Here is a 15,527-nt window from a genome sequence, read left to right as displayed (position 1 = left end):
CTGCCAGGAAAAGTTCTGCTCAGTGTTTAAGACGCAGTTGAAATGTAACCTCTGCGAAACTTGTTTGGGCTCTTAGAGAGTTAATCTCCTGTAACTCCTTTGTGATAAACCAGTTTTCTTTTGCCTAATAGTTATTTGGGTATATTTGTCACCATCATTTTTTGTTTATTCTACTTTTTCATTTATGTACAGTAAAATCCACTTTTTGGTGTGCAGTCTATGAGTTTTAATAAGCTCATACAGTTGTATAACTACCACCACAATAGATTCAGAACAGTTCCATCCCCCAAAAAATTCCCTCGAGTGCCCTTTGTAGCCACTCCTCCCCACAACCCCAGCCCCTGACAACCACCGGCCTGTTTCTGTTCCTATAATTTTGCCTTTTTCAGAATGTTATATGAATGGGCTCATACACTAGGTAACCTTTTGAGTCTCCTCCATTTTGCTGTGTCTGTGGATTTGGGATAGTGTCTAATGCATCTTTGGTTTTGCCCAAATAAATGCCTAACACCAAGTTGGTGTTCAGATACTCATATTAATAACTTTTATTGTAATTAGTCAAATATCCTTTCAGAAGCCTGGCATCTTTATCAATAAATCCTCGATGGCATTGGTCCACTAGAGGCTTGGTGGTTTCACTGACTTTGTGGTGTTTCTTCAATTCAGTGTTTTCCCAACTTGCCTGGTCATAAGAATCTCCCGGGGTGTGTAATAAAACCAATACTCTCTCCTGCAGATTCAGATTTCACAGTCTGGAGAGAAGCCTGGGGAATCTATACCAGCACTTCTCAAATTTCACTTACATCAGAATCACCTGGAGGGCTGGGTTGTTGGCTGTCTTCCTGAGTTGCTGATCCAGTAGGTGTGGAGTGGCGTCCCGGAATGTGTGCTTCTAACAAGCTTCCACATGATGCTGATGCTGTGCTCTGGGGACCCCACTTTGAGAACCACTACAGGAGCTATGCTATGATCAGGTGTCTCAGGTGGTTCTTATATGCATCCAGATTTGTGAAATCCAGCTTTAGTGCAATTCATAGGGGAGGGAGTGTGCTGTGGTACTTTTTTGTACCAAACATTGCTCTCTGGCCATGACATCAATCCCACTTCACCAGGGTTAACTTCTTCAGCCTACATTGACTCAGAAGCAGAGAATGCTGAGATTTGATTCAATCATTCTCCTCTTGCCAGGGAGACCAAGATGAAGGCATCCGGCTCCTGCTGAGGATGCCAATGCCAGTCGTGTGCAAAACCAGTTCCAGTTCTTTCTAATTCTTCACACAGCCTTGAACAATGTTGATGTGGAAACTGTGTGAGTATGTGTATGTGGTCTTAGAGAAAACCAATGCGATTAAGGCTGGACTTGGACACGGAGGGGCAGTTCCTATGGATGCCGAGGATTAGCGGTAACAGCTGGTATCCTGCCCATTAGAGGAGATGCTGAAGGGAGAAGAAAAGACTTGTTTCAAGGATGTGTCTTTGCAGCTCTGAGGGGGGAGGCCGTTCCATCAAGCCTGAAGGCAAGTGTGCTCCTAGGTAAGTGGATGCTTTTCTGGGTTCAGTTAGGCAACGTGCTGGTGGGAAAGGGGGGGATTTGGCTGTGGCCATGAGCTGTGGGACATGGCCCTCACCCCCTTCCTCCAGAGGCATCTGTGTTTGATCTGCCTTTGGAGAGAGGAAGAGGAGACCATCTTCTGCCATCAACAAGGGCTCAGGGGGCATTTTCTCTGTGGCCCTTCTGAAACAAAATAGGAAGAGCCCTGAGTCTCCTCAACTGAAAATACGCTTTTACAGCTCATCATTTGTTATCTCCTAACGTGTCTGGGAAGCTGTCGGAATGCTCCCTTGTGGTGTAGAGGTTTTTGACTTTCAGTGCCTCATGGAAAGCAAACCTAGCAGAGAAAGGTATTGTCTGAAGGACTCTTAAGACAAGTCTAAGCGATCTGAGTTATGGGTCATACTCCTTGTGTCTCTCTTTGTCTGGTCCATGTAAAGAGTGGCGATCTGTGAAGATAGGATGGGAGTATGGATTATCTCCTTAGTCTACTGCTTTTAGAGCTAGTTTCACTAAATTTTTACATTTTATTTTTACATTTTAAAACCAACTTATTAGAATGGAAGGCTGTTGTTGCCTTACATTGCTCCTTAGATCAAAGTATTAGCAGAACTTTTAAAATACGTGTGCATAGGACTATAAAAACAATTTTTTAAAAATGCCCTGGCCCAGCCCAGTGGTGCAGCGGTTAAGTTCGCACGTTCCACTTCTCCGTGGCCTGGGGTTCACCGTTTCGGATCCTGGGTGTGAACATGGCACCGCTTGGCACACCATGCTGTGGTAGGTGTCCCACATATAAAGTAGAGGAAGATGGGCACGGATGTTAGCTCAGGGCCAGGCTTCCTCAGCAAAAAAGAGGAGGACTGGCAGTAGTTAGCTCAGGGCTAATCTTCCTCAAAAATAAATAAATAAATAAATAAATAAATAAAATAAAAAATAAATAAAAATGCCCAACAGTCCTGAATATTTATTCAAAGAGATTTCACCTATCTTATTTGCTCTCTCTCACTTTATTTTCATCTGTGAACTTCTTTACACAGTCAACTTTTAATTCTTTCTGTTGACGGGCATTAAAGGTGGCAAACAAAAATGAAATTTATTCTATAAATGTTATTTTATCTGATCGTTTTATTCTATTCCTGAGCCAGTTTTTTTGCCAGAATATTTAAGAAGGTATGGAAGAAATCAGCTTGAGTATAACTTTCTTTGTTCATCTTCTCTGCAAAAAAGTGGTGAAATAACTAAAAACGGTCAACAGGAGAAAGGACAAGGAGATATCAAAGCATTGCAAATTTAGCAATCACCTCTAAATAATTGATAGGTGGCAGACGTTTTGTAGCATTTAACTCTAGTTTGCAATTAAGAGATAAGACACTAATCCAAGCCAGCACTTGCCATGCTGGAATATTGGTGTCTCACTTAGCAATAATATTTCATAGCTCACTCTGCCGTTGTTATCAGACAGCTTGTAAGGAGTTCTCTGTAGGATACAAACATTTTCTGGCTCTGTTTCCTTGACTTAATTATTAAATTCTCTCTTTAAAAAGAAGCAGTGTGGTCTTATGAGAAAGTTACGAGAAGAGAGGTTTAAAAAAAAGAGGGTTTAGAAAGGAAATACTCCGTATAGGCTGGCCTGTCTTTTTGTTTTTGACCTTGGGCACCTGCGTCTGGGGAGGCAGCATTAACAGCATTTCAGGTTCAAAGGCAGTGTGGACTCTGGTCAGTCACATTCAAAAAGACGACATACCATTTTCTTAAGTAGTATCTGGATTGAAGCTGTTGTTTCTCATGACCCAGGAAAGGGCAGGATGAGGGTCCCCGCTGCCCTCACAGGCTGGGCTTGTGCTACCCTCTGCCTGGCTTCCTGCTCATCTGCCTTTTCCCACGGTGCCGGCTTGGTGGCCTGTGAGGACATGCAGCCCAAGCATATTGGAGCCCAGCCTCAGGACCCTGGGACCCACCACATCACCATTCACACCAGCAGGTCTTCCTACTCACCAGGTGACACAGTTCCAGGTACGTACGGGAGAGGCTTTGAGGCCCTGAGGAGCTTCAGGGCCCTAGTGACAAATCTCGAGTTGTGTTTGTCCCAGGCAGGAGTTTCCTGGGCTGAAGTTTGGCTTAATCCTAAGAGGCAATTATGTGGCCAAAAATAAGCATGAAATAATTGTATCATGAAAACCACATAACTAATCTCTATATTGACATTAATCTTCATAAGAGGGCACAAATGACATCATTATAAAAAATTATTTTTTCCTTATTATAAGATATAAATATAGTTATCCTGAACAAACTTTATGTATCATGTGTGTGTGAGAAATAAACTTTTTTCCTCGTTATTTAAAACTAAAATTATTTGGGGAGTGAAAAGAGTATTTGCTGCTATTTTAGTTTAGGAGCTTAGAAAAGCAGAGAAAGAACTTGAATGCAGGTGGTTTATTTGGGAGGTGCTCCCAGGAAGCACAGATGACGAAGAGGGGACAGGGAGACAGGGAAGAGGGAGACGCCAATAAGAGGTATGAAACAGAGCAGGTCACTGCTGTGGGCGACACACTGGGGCTCAGTTCCAGTGGAGACTCTCTGAGAAACCACATGAAACACACCTCTGAATCACCTCTCAGGAGAATGGAAGGAGTAGGGTATTTATTGGTTGAGGGTAGCCTTCCAGGGGCCTTTCCACCAACCCCTACTGCCCCCCAACACACCCACACACACACACACACTCCTCAGAGTCACACCTGCCTACCTTGGACCAAGCTCCCAAGGTGCCAGCTAGAAAAGGCAGGGAAGGAAGCTGCAGATGCTGAAGGTGGCAGCTAAATGTGGTTGGAGAAGTATTCGTGTGGCTACAGTGGTGTAGGTCCACGCCCAGGAACCAAACCCGGGTCGCCAAAGTGGAGCGCGCCAAACTTAACTACTAGGCCATGAGGCCGGCCCTCAGACAATGTATATAATAAAGGGCTCAAGGGAGCACCATGTGGACTCAGTGAGAATTGTGTTCTGATTACACATTTTTTTGCTGGGATCCCACACTAATCTGTGAGCTCCTTGAAGGTAAGGACCATGTATGTTATCCTGTTCATGGATGTATACTCAAGGCCTCGTACAGTGCCTGGTGTTAAATAATAACACTAAATATTTGTAAAACGTTTATTAATAAAAGTTCAAATGCATGGAAAACTGTAACGTCTGGGTTCCCTTAGCAGAGAATAAGTGGAGAAAGGCTTCTGGGTCGTGAACCTCAGTGTTTGCCATACTTATTTATGCAGGTATGTCAGTAGGAAAAATTCCTACAAGTGAAATTGGTAGATCAAAGGGTAACTGCATTTTGCGTGTGTGTGTGTGTGTGTGTGTGTGTGTGTAGTTAAAATATGCGTAACATAGGGGAGTTAGCCCCGTGGCGAGCGGTTGAAGTTCTGCTCACTTTGCTTTGGCTGCCTGGGTTCACAGGTTCGGATCTTGGGTGTGGACCTACTCCACTCATCACCCATGCTGTGGAGGCAACCTGCATACAAAGTAGAGGAAGACTGGCACAGATGTTAGCTCAGGGCGAATCTTCCTTAAAAAAAAAAAAGAAAAAGTAAAAAATAGTAAAAAAAATACGTAATATAAAATTTACCATTTTAACCAATTTTAAGTATACTATTCAGTGGCATTAAATACAGTCACGATGTTGTAAAACCATCACCATTATCCGTTTCCAGAACTTTTTCATAATCCCAAACAGAAGCTCTGTACCCAATTAAACAATCACTTTCTATCCCTCTCTTCCCCCAGGCCCTGGTAATCTCTAGTCCTCTTTCTGTCTCTATGAATTTGCCTACTCTAGGTACCTCATATAAGTGGAATCATGCAATTGTTGTCATTTTAGGCCTGGCTTATTTCAATTACTCTAATGTTTTCTAGGTCCATCCATGTTGTAGCATATGTCAGAGGTAACTGCATTTTAAATATGGAAAATACGATCAGGTTACCCCCTCAAAGAGTTGCCTGGTTTATAGTTCTAGCACTACTGAATGAAGGCCCTACCTTCTCCGTAGTCCTATCAATACTGGTTATAATTACACATTTTAAAATTTGTTAATGTGATAGGTATAAAAGAGTGTCTCATTTGTAATTTTTTTTTTTTATGAGGAAGATTGGCCTTGAGCTAACATCTCTTGCCAATCTTCCTCTTTTTTTTTCCTCCCCAAAGCTCAGTACATAGTTGTACATCCTACTTGTAAGTTGTTCTAGTTCTTCTCTTTGGGATGCCGTCACAGCATGGCCTGACAAGTGATGTGTATGTCTACACTGAGGATCCAAACTGGCAAACCCCAAGCCACCAAAACAGAGCAGTGAACTCAGCCACTACACCACTGGGTTGGCCCTTGTAATTATTTTTTAAAATATGATTGTACCTGTTTTGTTTTCTATTTGTGCCCTTTGATAATTTTGGATTTGGTCATTTTTTTAATTCCCTATAACTCTGTATATTTGTCAGTTTTGTAACTTACAAATACTTTTCTCAGTTTATCATTTGTCTTTTGATTTCTTCCATATTCAGAATTTTTAAAAATCATCTTTTTCCTTTATGGCTACTGGGTTTTGCTTACAGAGGCATTCCTAACTCCAGTATTAAAAAACAAACAAGGGGCCGGCCCTGTGGCATAGTGGTTAAGTTCACACGCTCCACTTCAGTGACCCGGGGTTGCGGGATTTGCCAGTTCTGATCCTGGGCATGACCTAGTACTGCTCATCAGGCCATGCTGAGGCAGCGTCCCGCATAGAAGAACTAGAAGGACCCACAACTAGGATATGCAACTATGTCCTGGGGGCTTTGGGGGAGATTAAAAAAAAAAAAAGAAGATTGGTAATAGATGTTAGCTCAGGCCCAATCTTCCTCACCAAAAAAGCCCCAATCAAACAACCAAACAAAACAAAACCAAATCATTGTTTTTAGTTCTTTTGTATTTTGTTTTCACCTATCTTTGATTCAAATGGAATTTATTTTGGGTGGGAAATAACACTTCAACTTTTTTTTTTCCCCTAATGAATTGTTTACTTTCTGGGGGCTGGTCTTAAGCTTTCAGTTTTGAAAAGCCCCATCTGAAATCGCCGAATGGAACTATGTCAGGCGCTCACCTTGAATGAATGTTTTCTGTTGCAGTGACTGTGAGGAGCGGTCGTAATTTCATGGGATTTCTGCTTCAGGCTCGAAGAGTGTCTGATCATCAAATAGCAGGCACTTTCGTTTTCGTTCCTCCTCAGTCCAAACTGATGACTTGTTTTGAAGAGGCTGACACCGTCACCCACTCTGACAAGTCTCGGAAGAGAAACCTGTCGTTCGAGTGGAAGGCCCCTGCCCAGCCTGTCGGGGACATCAGATTCCTGTAAGAGACAGTGGAGTGCTGGTTCTTAGTCACTGAGCCTTCCCCTTTGAAGACAGGGCAGCTTCTCCTTCCTTCAAGTTGCCTGTTCCCTACCTCTGGCCACCTTATAGCAAGGACAGGGTCACGGGGGCTGCCCCAGCTAGAGCCTATGCAGAGCGTAACTAAAAAAAAAATTTGTCCCCAGCTCACCCTTTGTCATAGTCCATGGTCCAGGGTTGTGATTTCCTCTTCTTCTGGGCCCAGATGAATCTTGGCCAGTCTCTCCAGGAAATTCTGACTAGAGCTGCTGGTGGGAAGGTAGGGAAAGAGCTGAGAAAGAGAGGGACTGAGGCACACAGACAAGTAGACACTTTCCTGGGCTCAGGGAAAGTCACAGAAGTCTCTGTGCCTTGGTTTGTTGTCTGTTAACTGGATGTGATAATGACAGTACCCACTTCATGGGACTGTGCGAAGGTGAAAAAGCCAATATATGCAAAGCACTTAGAACAGTTCCTGGCAACAGTAAGTACTGTACAAGCATCATCAGTACTCAAAATGAGACACTAGCTTTGACATTCTTTTCAGACACTTGCATTTTCCAAGAAAGACTTTTTCTTTTGCTTGTAGGAAAGGATGTGTGTTCTTCAGTTTCTTTTCCCCACACTCTCATGTATATAACATGGAGGCTGTGCCTGAGGGTGGAGGCATCCAGACCCCGTGTTTCCCCTCCTGGCTTTCCCCTCTGTTCCTCTGGGGAACAGAGACGAGTCATGGGGCCCCCACCCCTCAGTGTCTCTATTCCATCCCTTCCTGGTGGCCTAATGCAGCAGCAGGACAGCAAGGAGGCAAGCGCTGTGCCTTAACAATTTTGCCCATTTGGAAAGGCCAGTGCCCACTTGACTGTTGGTGTAACCCAACATCTGCTGTGGCTTTGGTTCTGATCCAACGCAGAGGGTGTGTGTTGATTGAAGTCCTTACATCTGTACAGGTACTTTCATTTCCCAAAGCACCTCCATTTCTATTTCCAGGTTATTATCATAGCTGCTATGTGCTACATGGGAAGTAGTCTAGAAGCTATTATCTCCATTTGACAGGCAAGTCACTTGATCAGAAGCCTCTCGCAAAGTCACCCAATGCTCTCTCACCTCCCAGATCCTTTCCCACGATAACATTGATCTGTTTGAGGCTTGAACCACGCCTCTGACTTGCACCTTACCTCTCTGCATGACCGCTGCTAAATCAATCACGTTTTTATAACTGCCTTATTTAAAGTGAGAAAAATGACACTTGCCAGTAATCCCTACCTCAGTAGGGAATTTTGGGGGTGGATAAATGAGATAATGTTTGTGAAAATGATTTTTACTGGAGAAAGGCATTATGTATACAAAATGTTATTTAGAGTATTAATGATTTATCTCTAATTTTCAATAGAATCTACAATTGCAATTCGAATTGTATGATTATACAATAGAACAAAATTTTGAATTAACAGTGTAATTCGATTAACAATATACCAGTAATGGCTAATATTAAAGTTGAAGATGAAACCTTTGACTCTAAACAGTTTAAGAAAACACCTTTTAGTCAAGAGATTTTTAATGACTCTATTTAGGAGGGTAATTGATTGGTACATATCCTCTCCTATTTTAATTATTTGCTGCTATCGAGTTTGTTTATGAAAAGAATGGACTCCCCCAAGGATAATACGGTCATTTCTTTTTGGTTCTGTTCGTTTAAACTTTTGTTCTTTATCTTTTTGTTTGTTCTCGCCTTTCTATTAGGATGGCCCGAGGTATTATTTCAGGGAAACTAAATCCTCGAATGCCTCTGCCTGCTTTTTCCACAGTTTATCAGTAGTCCAGTCGTACTTCATTTACTGGGCAAGGATTGAATCATCTGTTGTGTCTCAGCAGACACACAGCAGAGCCCATTCCGCCGGCCGTGTGGAGCCGGGCTCACGGATGCCAACCCCAGGGCAGAGGCCGGAGGGTGTGGAAGGAACCGCCCCAGGTACAGCTTGCCACGGTATTTGCTAGCCTAATTAGCATCATTATGTTTATAGTTATCTATTTTCACTTAAAAGTTACTCCTGCCAGTTTCCAGTTCCTGCACCACAAGCAATAAACACCTGCCTTGGCCGACTGCCCCCGTTCTTGGGGACGTGATAACAGCTGTGAGCAGGAGGGCCGTGATGACACAGATTGCCATTGCTGTGTTTGTTGCAGCAAACACACTTTGTCCGGCTCAACCTCACAAATTAAGTTGGGCCCTGGAGCGAAGAGGCAGAACTTTGCTGCAAACCCTCCAAACAGCGCACTCCTCCCCCTACCCCCACGTTTACCAATCATCACAATATTTCAGCTCTTTTCCTCAGACCCCTGCAGCTACACAGGGCGCACAAGAAATAAATGATCTTTTCTTCTTTTTTTATAAAAACTCATCCAGTTGTGTGTTTTTTGGAGGAAGATTGGTCCTCAGCTAAGATCCTTTCCGTTCTTCCTCTATTTTATATGTGGGACTCCTGCCACAGCATGGCTTGTTAAGCAGTGTGTGGGCCTGCACCCGACCTGGGCAGGGGAACACAGGCCTGCAAAGCGGAGCGCACAAACTTAACCCCTACGCCACCAAGCTGGCCCCAAAATCTCCTCCAGTTTTTACTGTTACTTTCTACATGTAGGTAGATGGCTCTTTGCAGCCTGGGTTGGAGAAGAGAATCAGAAATGAGAGGCTGTTTCAATGGCAATGGACTTTTTCCTGGTTCACCACATGACTTTAGACCCCATTGGCCCATGAACACCTGAAAAAAAAAACCAACCAGCTAGAGCGTGTTTGACCTTTGTGAAATTCCCTGCTGATATGGAATTCATTTTCATTATTTATTTGTAGTTAAATGCTGTGAACAGACACACTCATAAAGGCAACGGTCACTTGCACAGAAAAGCCAGTGTTTGATCCACTCAACCCCACTTTCCCTTATTCTTGGCTAACATGTGACAGCTAGGATCCGATTTGAATCCCTGACTTTGCTCCGTCTATCAGACCCAGGCACAAAGATGACCCGGGGCGGCCTTCCATACTCTGCCTGTGACCAAAACCTTTGCCTTCCCCACATTGCCCAGCAGTGCTCCTCTACCGTTTCTGCCAAGGTGGTCCTCAAAGCAGATTAGAGATCTCAGGGCCTCAGAGTGTGGTCTGAAGAACCTGCAAACCCAACATGTATTTGAAGTCTCATGTTTTGTTTTATAAATCATGCAAATGTTGCATTCGAATCCCAGGCATGTTTGTTTTAATATGAATATGAATAAAAGTGAGCCTTCAGGATGTTGCCTCGTGTTCACCCTGTAGTCTCTCTGATGGTTGACCCTGCTGGGAACCTTGTCCCCCAGGGAGTGACAGACTCCAGTCTGAGCAACTACAGGATAAACTCCTTATTATGTTCCAAACCTCACTCCCCTTCTGTACCCAGCCTGTTTTCCTGCCCTTTCCTTTACACAAACCCTACTGTTTCCCAAAGGAAAAAGGAGCGTGCGTGCATGTGCGTGGGTGCATGTGTGTTTGTTGGAGGAGGGGTCATCTAACAAAGAGAAGTAGATTTCTTAACTGTAAGAAGACTTCAGTAGGCAGGTGTGAATTATGAATTTTCACATTGGGAAGATGGTATATTGTATTTCTCAAACTTATTTCCCAACAGAGCCTTGGGACACTTTGACCCTATTAGGCATGATCTGTTTGTATAGCTCCATGTCTGCCTTCTGACATTTCCTCAGACTGGGCTGTTCCTCCTGATGATCTATTTATCTTTCAGGGGGTGGTTCATATATCTCCTTTGTAAAACTTTTCCTCATACTTCTTGGTGGGCAAATGTAACTGCGTCCTTAGTTCTGATTTTAAAGCTCTCATCACACTGTAATTTAGAAGGTTCAACATCTAAGAGTCTTTCCTAGATTTTGAGTTCAGAAACAACAATAACCAATCTGCATCACGTCTGCATCCCCTGCACACAGTGGGTCTGCAGAAAAATGTCCAAATGCATGTAGAGTTCAGGCAGGAGACGAAAACCGTCTGAGCTTTTCCCACATTCTTTGTGTCTGTTAGGCTTCGTTGTTTTTCACTTCAGTCTCAATGTTTTTGAGTGATGAAGGCCTTGGAACAAAGTGGCACCAAAAAAAAAAAAAAAAAGATTCAATCTAACCCACTTGGAGCCCTGGTCAGAGAAAGTTTTGCCAACACGTTTTTTTTTTTTTGTGAACACCATCATCATCATCCTAATATAACCGTGGTAAACTCTCAGTGCACGTCGCATGTGTGCCAGGCACTGTGCTTCATGCTTCCATATCTGTGATTTTATTTTACCCCCTCAATAACTCTAAGCTGTAGCTACCGTTACTGGTCCCATTTTGCAAAAAAGACACTGATGCTCTGGGAGGACTTGCCCCAAACCAGGAATTCGCAGAGTGGAGAATCGAACCCAGACAACAATCTGACTCCAAAACCAGTGCTTGCTTGCTTGCTTGCTGCACTGTGTGACGCTATTTCTAATGTTCTGGGCCATCATGTCAGCCAGTCATGGATGGGAAATGAGATGGTAGGAGGCAGTGGTAGGCAATGATCTTGTCTCTGCCCACAGCAGAGGCTCAAGTTATCACCACTGGGGAAACCTTGGTGTTGACGATATGGCAAGAAAGATCTAGGACTTTTAAAAATCTTTGACTTATAGGATCTACTTTCTTTTTCTAGCTAGAAGCAGTTTTGAGTAGAGGCGAGAAAAAATATAGTGGTTACAGAGGTTTCTATATTTCCTGGGTATAACTGTTAAGAATGCACAAGCTCAGAAGGGCCAGCCAGGGACATACTCTTTAAAAAGATGTAAGAAGGGCAGGCCCGGTGGTGTGGTGGTTAAGTTTGCATGCTCTGCTTGGATACCCCGGGGTTCACAGGTTCAGATCCTGGGTGCGGACCTACACGCTGCTCATCAAGCCATACTGTGGCAGTGTCCCACACACAAAATAGAGGAAGATTGACATAGATGTTAGCTCAGTGACAATCTTCCTCAAGCAAAAAGAGAAATTGACAACAGATGTTAGCTCAGGGCCAATCTTCCTCACACACACACAAAAAGATGTAAAAAATTGAGTCCTTTGCTGCTTGGTCAGAGGCTTGTATTACTGGGCAGATCATCTTTTTCTTGACACTTTTGAGTGTCTCACACTTACTGGTCTGTTCTCAAGGCACATTGAAGTCTCTAGTACTTAGCCCATTATAGTAGCTGTTTTTGCTAATCAAGACAAAGAAAATGCTCTCACTCTCTCTCTGTGGTGTTTTTGGGCCCCTCCCTAGCTGCCAGTCTCCCCAACACTCTTCTACAGCAGCACGCAGATGTCTTTGCTGTTGCCCTAACTGGACCTGCAGAGGAGGACAGCTTAGATCCTGTTCCCACCAGTTTTGGGGTGACAGAGTTTCCTGGGGGTGCAGAGACTCTGTTTCAACCATCTTCACACACAGCTACTGCAGTCAGCAATGGCCAGCCACCCAGTGGGGACAGCAGCCCACCCCTGGAACCATCCCTGGATGTCCGTGGGCTGGAGAGGCTGGTGGCCCTTGGGAGATTCTCCTCAGAGGGCTTTCCTTCCAGCCCTAGCACCTCCCACAGGTAACACCCCAGGGGGTGGGCCATTCAGTCAGGTGGTGGGATGAGGCCAAACACTGGGGTGCTGAGCAAATGTACACTTCTTGGAGCCTGACAGAAAAGGATCTTACCATATTTATTCTTACATGCCCAAGAAACCTTCACTGTGGAATGACTACTGGTCAGAAGGGGTGGGTGTAAAAACTGCCTGAGGAAACTACTTTCTTGGACAGAGTGAGGTCTCAGAGATGCTGTTGTAAAAAAAATAATTTTCTATTTTAGTTATGTAAATTTACAAGTTTTATGTAAAACAAATAAAAGCACTCACTGAGTCTTTGCTGCCATCTTGACTCACCTCTCCCCTTCCAGTCCCCAACTCCAAAATCAGGAGTCTTTCCAAGAAAATCTGATTTTATCAATATACATAGCAGAGATAGGAAGCATTGCTTTTTGATCCATATACTTAGTGGGCCCTTCTCTTCTTCCCTTTAGGACTCAGGATGATCCACGCTTTGATTCCTCAGAAACTTGCCTGCCCTCAGATAGTGATGCACAGGTAACAGCCTGAGTTGTGCATGGGCAGTGAGGTTGGTATTTTGACCCCAGAGTGGGAAGTTCCAGGCTGGGAAATAAGAGCTGTTAGAATAGTAGCCAAAATTAGAGAGAAGGAAGCAAGTGTATGATATACACACAGCATCGTTTCACTAATCAATACCAGCCTTTCCATTATATGCAGTGTCTCTGAAGTTATCGGCAATTGTAGAAACTGATGGTTTTAGTGATTTGTTTTCCCACTTAGCTTTGGTTAATGATTCCTCTCTCCTCCACACCCCACCCTTTCCTTCATAACATTGGCCTTAAAACACCATGTATGGTCCCAGAGGTTAGATCAATGGGCAGCGTAAAATATACATGCCCACTGATTTACTATTCCTTTGAAGTCTTAAAAGGACACAAAATAAAACATGATATAATATTCGTACTCAAATTTATCAGAACCTACAGCAAGATTAAATGGTCCCTCTTGCATGAGTCCTAGTATAAAAAGACTCAAAGCTTTCAGCCACTTGAGATGACAATCACCCATATTGGTCTGGAAGCCTCTTAGAGGACCCTGAGTTTATTCTTGTAACTGGCCTCCATGCTGTCTCTGTGGGGCTTCCATTAGCTGCCCCATTCCCATCTATAACAAGTGCATATTCATCTACTTGGGCATTTTACTCTGAGCTCTCTTAGGAGAAAGCACGAGGCTGGGTTTTCAGCTGCTGCCTAGGCTTCTTTAAGGAACACAGGTTAGTTGCAAAGTTCGGTGGCAGCTTAGGGGAAGACCAGCTCCTTTGACTTCTTTTTTTGTTTGCTTTTCTAGGACAAGATGGAGATCTCTAATAGGACTGTAATGAGGCCCCCTCTGTACACTGTCCATCCTACCTATCCTCAGCGCCTCCGGTCCTCTGAAGCACTTACTAGGAATGGGGCTGTGGCAGCCAACCCAAACCCTGTATTCCACACCTCTGCCACTCCCAGGCCACATGCTGCTGGTGGCCAGTCAGAGGCATCAAGGCCCTCTGTTAGCTTCTTGCCTCAGTCAAAGCACAAGGAGCCCAGAGTCGGGGAAGGAAATGGAGAGGGCAGAGTGGGACACCCTAGGAAGACCAACCCAAAGCCTGAGGTTGGGCAAGAGGGAGCCAGTGACCCTTCAGGGATCCATCTCAGGACTCCACAGCTGGGAATCCTGCTTGGGCTTTCAGCCACCTTGGGCATGGCCCTGGCTGCTGGCCTTTGCTACCTGCACACCCAGTATTGCCACAAGCAGACGGAAGTGTCCTTCAGTGAGCCTGCCCGGGATGCTGTTGTCAGGAGCGATGGTGGTGAGATTGTGCATGTCAGGAAGATTGGGGAGAACAGTTTTGTTTTGGTTGAAGCCGAATACAACTGGACCGCTCCCTCCGTGGGTGACAAGAAAACAATCCTCTGAGAAGCCCGGTGTCCCAGGCCTCTCAGCGGCCCTCCTTAGACCCTGTAGAGTGTCTCAGGCAGAACAGAGCTAATGAGAATAGCTGATGACAGGGATTCACTGTGCTCCCGTCGGTGAGCAGGGAGTGGAGGAAGCTGTGAAAGGACAGTTTTATCAACAGAGGGAGTTCTTCCCGAGCTTTGTTGTCTTAACATCTGTAATGTAGCTGCTTTTTTTCTTTCACAATTAGATGTTCTGTTTGAAGAGTTAAACTCAACACAATGAATATTGTATAACCTGCTCATTAACTAGACTCCTGTGGCCGCTAAGCTTCCTCCATTGCCTTAAGGAACCTGCAGAAATAAAATTTCTGTCCCTCCTCAGTGTGTCAGCCTCATCTCCTCTAACTCTTTGAAAAAACGTAATGTTGGGTTGTGTCTCCTGCAAGAAAAAGAACGGCAGCCCTGACTTTGCCTCTCCAAACCACACCAAAACGAATTTTGCTTCCAAAACTGGAGTTCAAAATTGGCAGTGATTTAGTTGGCTAGGCTAGAGTTAGGGTATTCCATCTTTTTGGAAACTCAAAAGCCTAGCAAATCTGCCATGGAAATTGGTCCAAAGCAAGGAGAGTTTTAGAGAGCTGTATTGAACACGTCTATGGGAAAACACATCCAAGCAGCATACACACCAGAGTGGCGTAAGCAAGCCTCTCCATCAGGTGTAAATGGATCTGAGACCTCCATCCATTTACACTTGGTGAGAGGCTCTGTGTCCTAGCAGCTGGCGAACAGTCTGCCTTTTGCCAAAGGTCAGGCTGAAAAAAATGATGATGCCACACAGTTTGAAGAACAGTGCTACTCGTCTTTTCAGAGGGGAATGGAAAAAAGCATCAAGGACGAAGACCATCCACCAGCTCCTAGGACTTTATGAGGATCACTTTGATTTAGCAGGAGTCCCATAAATGCTACACGAAGTCAAAACAACAGGTTTGAAAACACCTCTTGAATGTGCTCACCTAATATGACATATTAGCTGCCTTTT

General features: G+C 44.3%; 1 protein-coding gene and 1 long non-coding RNA gene across 3 annotated transcripts; one reads left to right on the top strand and one right to left on the bottom strand.

Moving 5' to 3' along the window:
• Nucleotides 1-1,188: 1,188 nt before the first annotated feature.
• REELD1 (reeler domain containing 1) lies at nucleotides 1,189-14,866 on the top strand. 2 transcript variants are annotated; one of them, XM_008531974.2, is made up of 7 exons: nucleotides 1,189-1,533; nucleotides 3,350-3,568; nucleotides 6,705-6,927; nucleotides 8,753-8,916; nucleotides 12,244-12,556; nucleotides 13,025-13,088; nucleotides 13,899-14,866. In XM_008531974.2, the coding sequence occupies exons 2-7, from the start codon at nucleotides 3,361-3,363 to the stop codon at nucleotides 14,505-14,507; spliced, it is 1,581 nt and encodes a 526-aa protein (XP_008530196.1). In that variant the 5' UTR covers nucleotides 1,189-1,533; nucleotides 3,350-3,360; the 3' UTR covers nucleotides 14,508-14,866. The 2 variants fall into 2 exon arrangements, with proteins under 2 accessions (XP_008530196.1, XP_008530195.1); XM_008531973.2 differs by lacking the exon at nucleotides 1,189-1,533 and having other exon boundaries at nucleotides 2,295-3,568.
• Nucleotides 4,694-13,072, bottom strand: LOC139081793 (uncharacterized). Its single transcript, XR_011537109.1, has 3 exons — nucleotides 7,117-13,072; nucleotides 6,680-6,925; nucleotides 4,694-5,114 (listed from the first exon to the last, which is right to left on the bottom strand). It is a non-coding gene; the product is annotated as an uncharacterized lncRNA (long non-coding RNA).
• Nucleotides 14,867-15,527: the final 661 nt, after the last annotated feature.

Source organism: Equus przewalskii, chromosome 2, assembly GCF_037783145.1.
Source record: "Equus przewalskii isolate Varuska chromosome 2, EquPr2, whole genome shotgun sequence".
Lineage (NCBI taxonomy): Eukaryota > Metazoa > Chordata > Mammalia > Perissodactyla > Equidae > Equus > Equus przewalskii.
The sequence above is the reverse complement of the archived record's forward strand: the minus strand, read 5'-3'. Positions and strand labels throughout refer to the sequence as shown.

Excerpts from the sequence above, each read along its gene's own strand:
- REELD1 (XM_008531974.2), top strand. The coding sequence starts at position 3,361 with ATGAGGGTCCCCGCTGCCCTCACAGGCTGGGCTTGTGCTACCCTCTGC. Across the intron at positions 6,928-8,752 it reads GTCGGGGACATCAGATTCCT|TTTATCAGTAGTCCAGTCGT; the intron begins GTAAGAGACAGT and ends CTTTTTCCACAG. Across the intron at positions 8,917-12,243 it reads TGTGGAAGGAACCGCCCCAG|CTGCCAGTCTCCCCAACACT; the intron begins GTACAGCTTGCC and ends GCCCCTCCCTAG.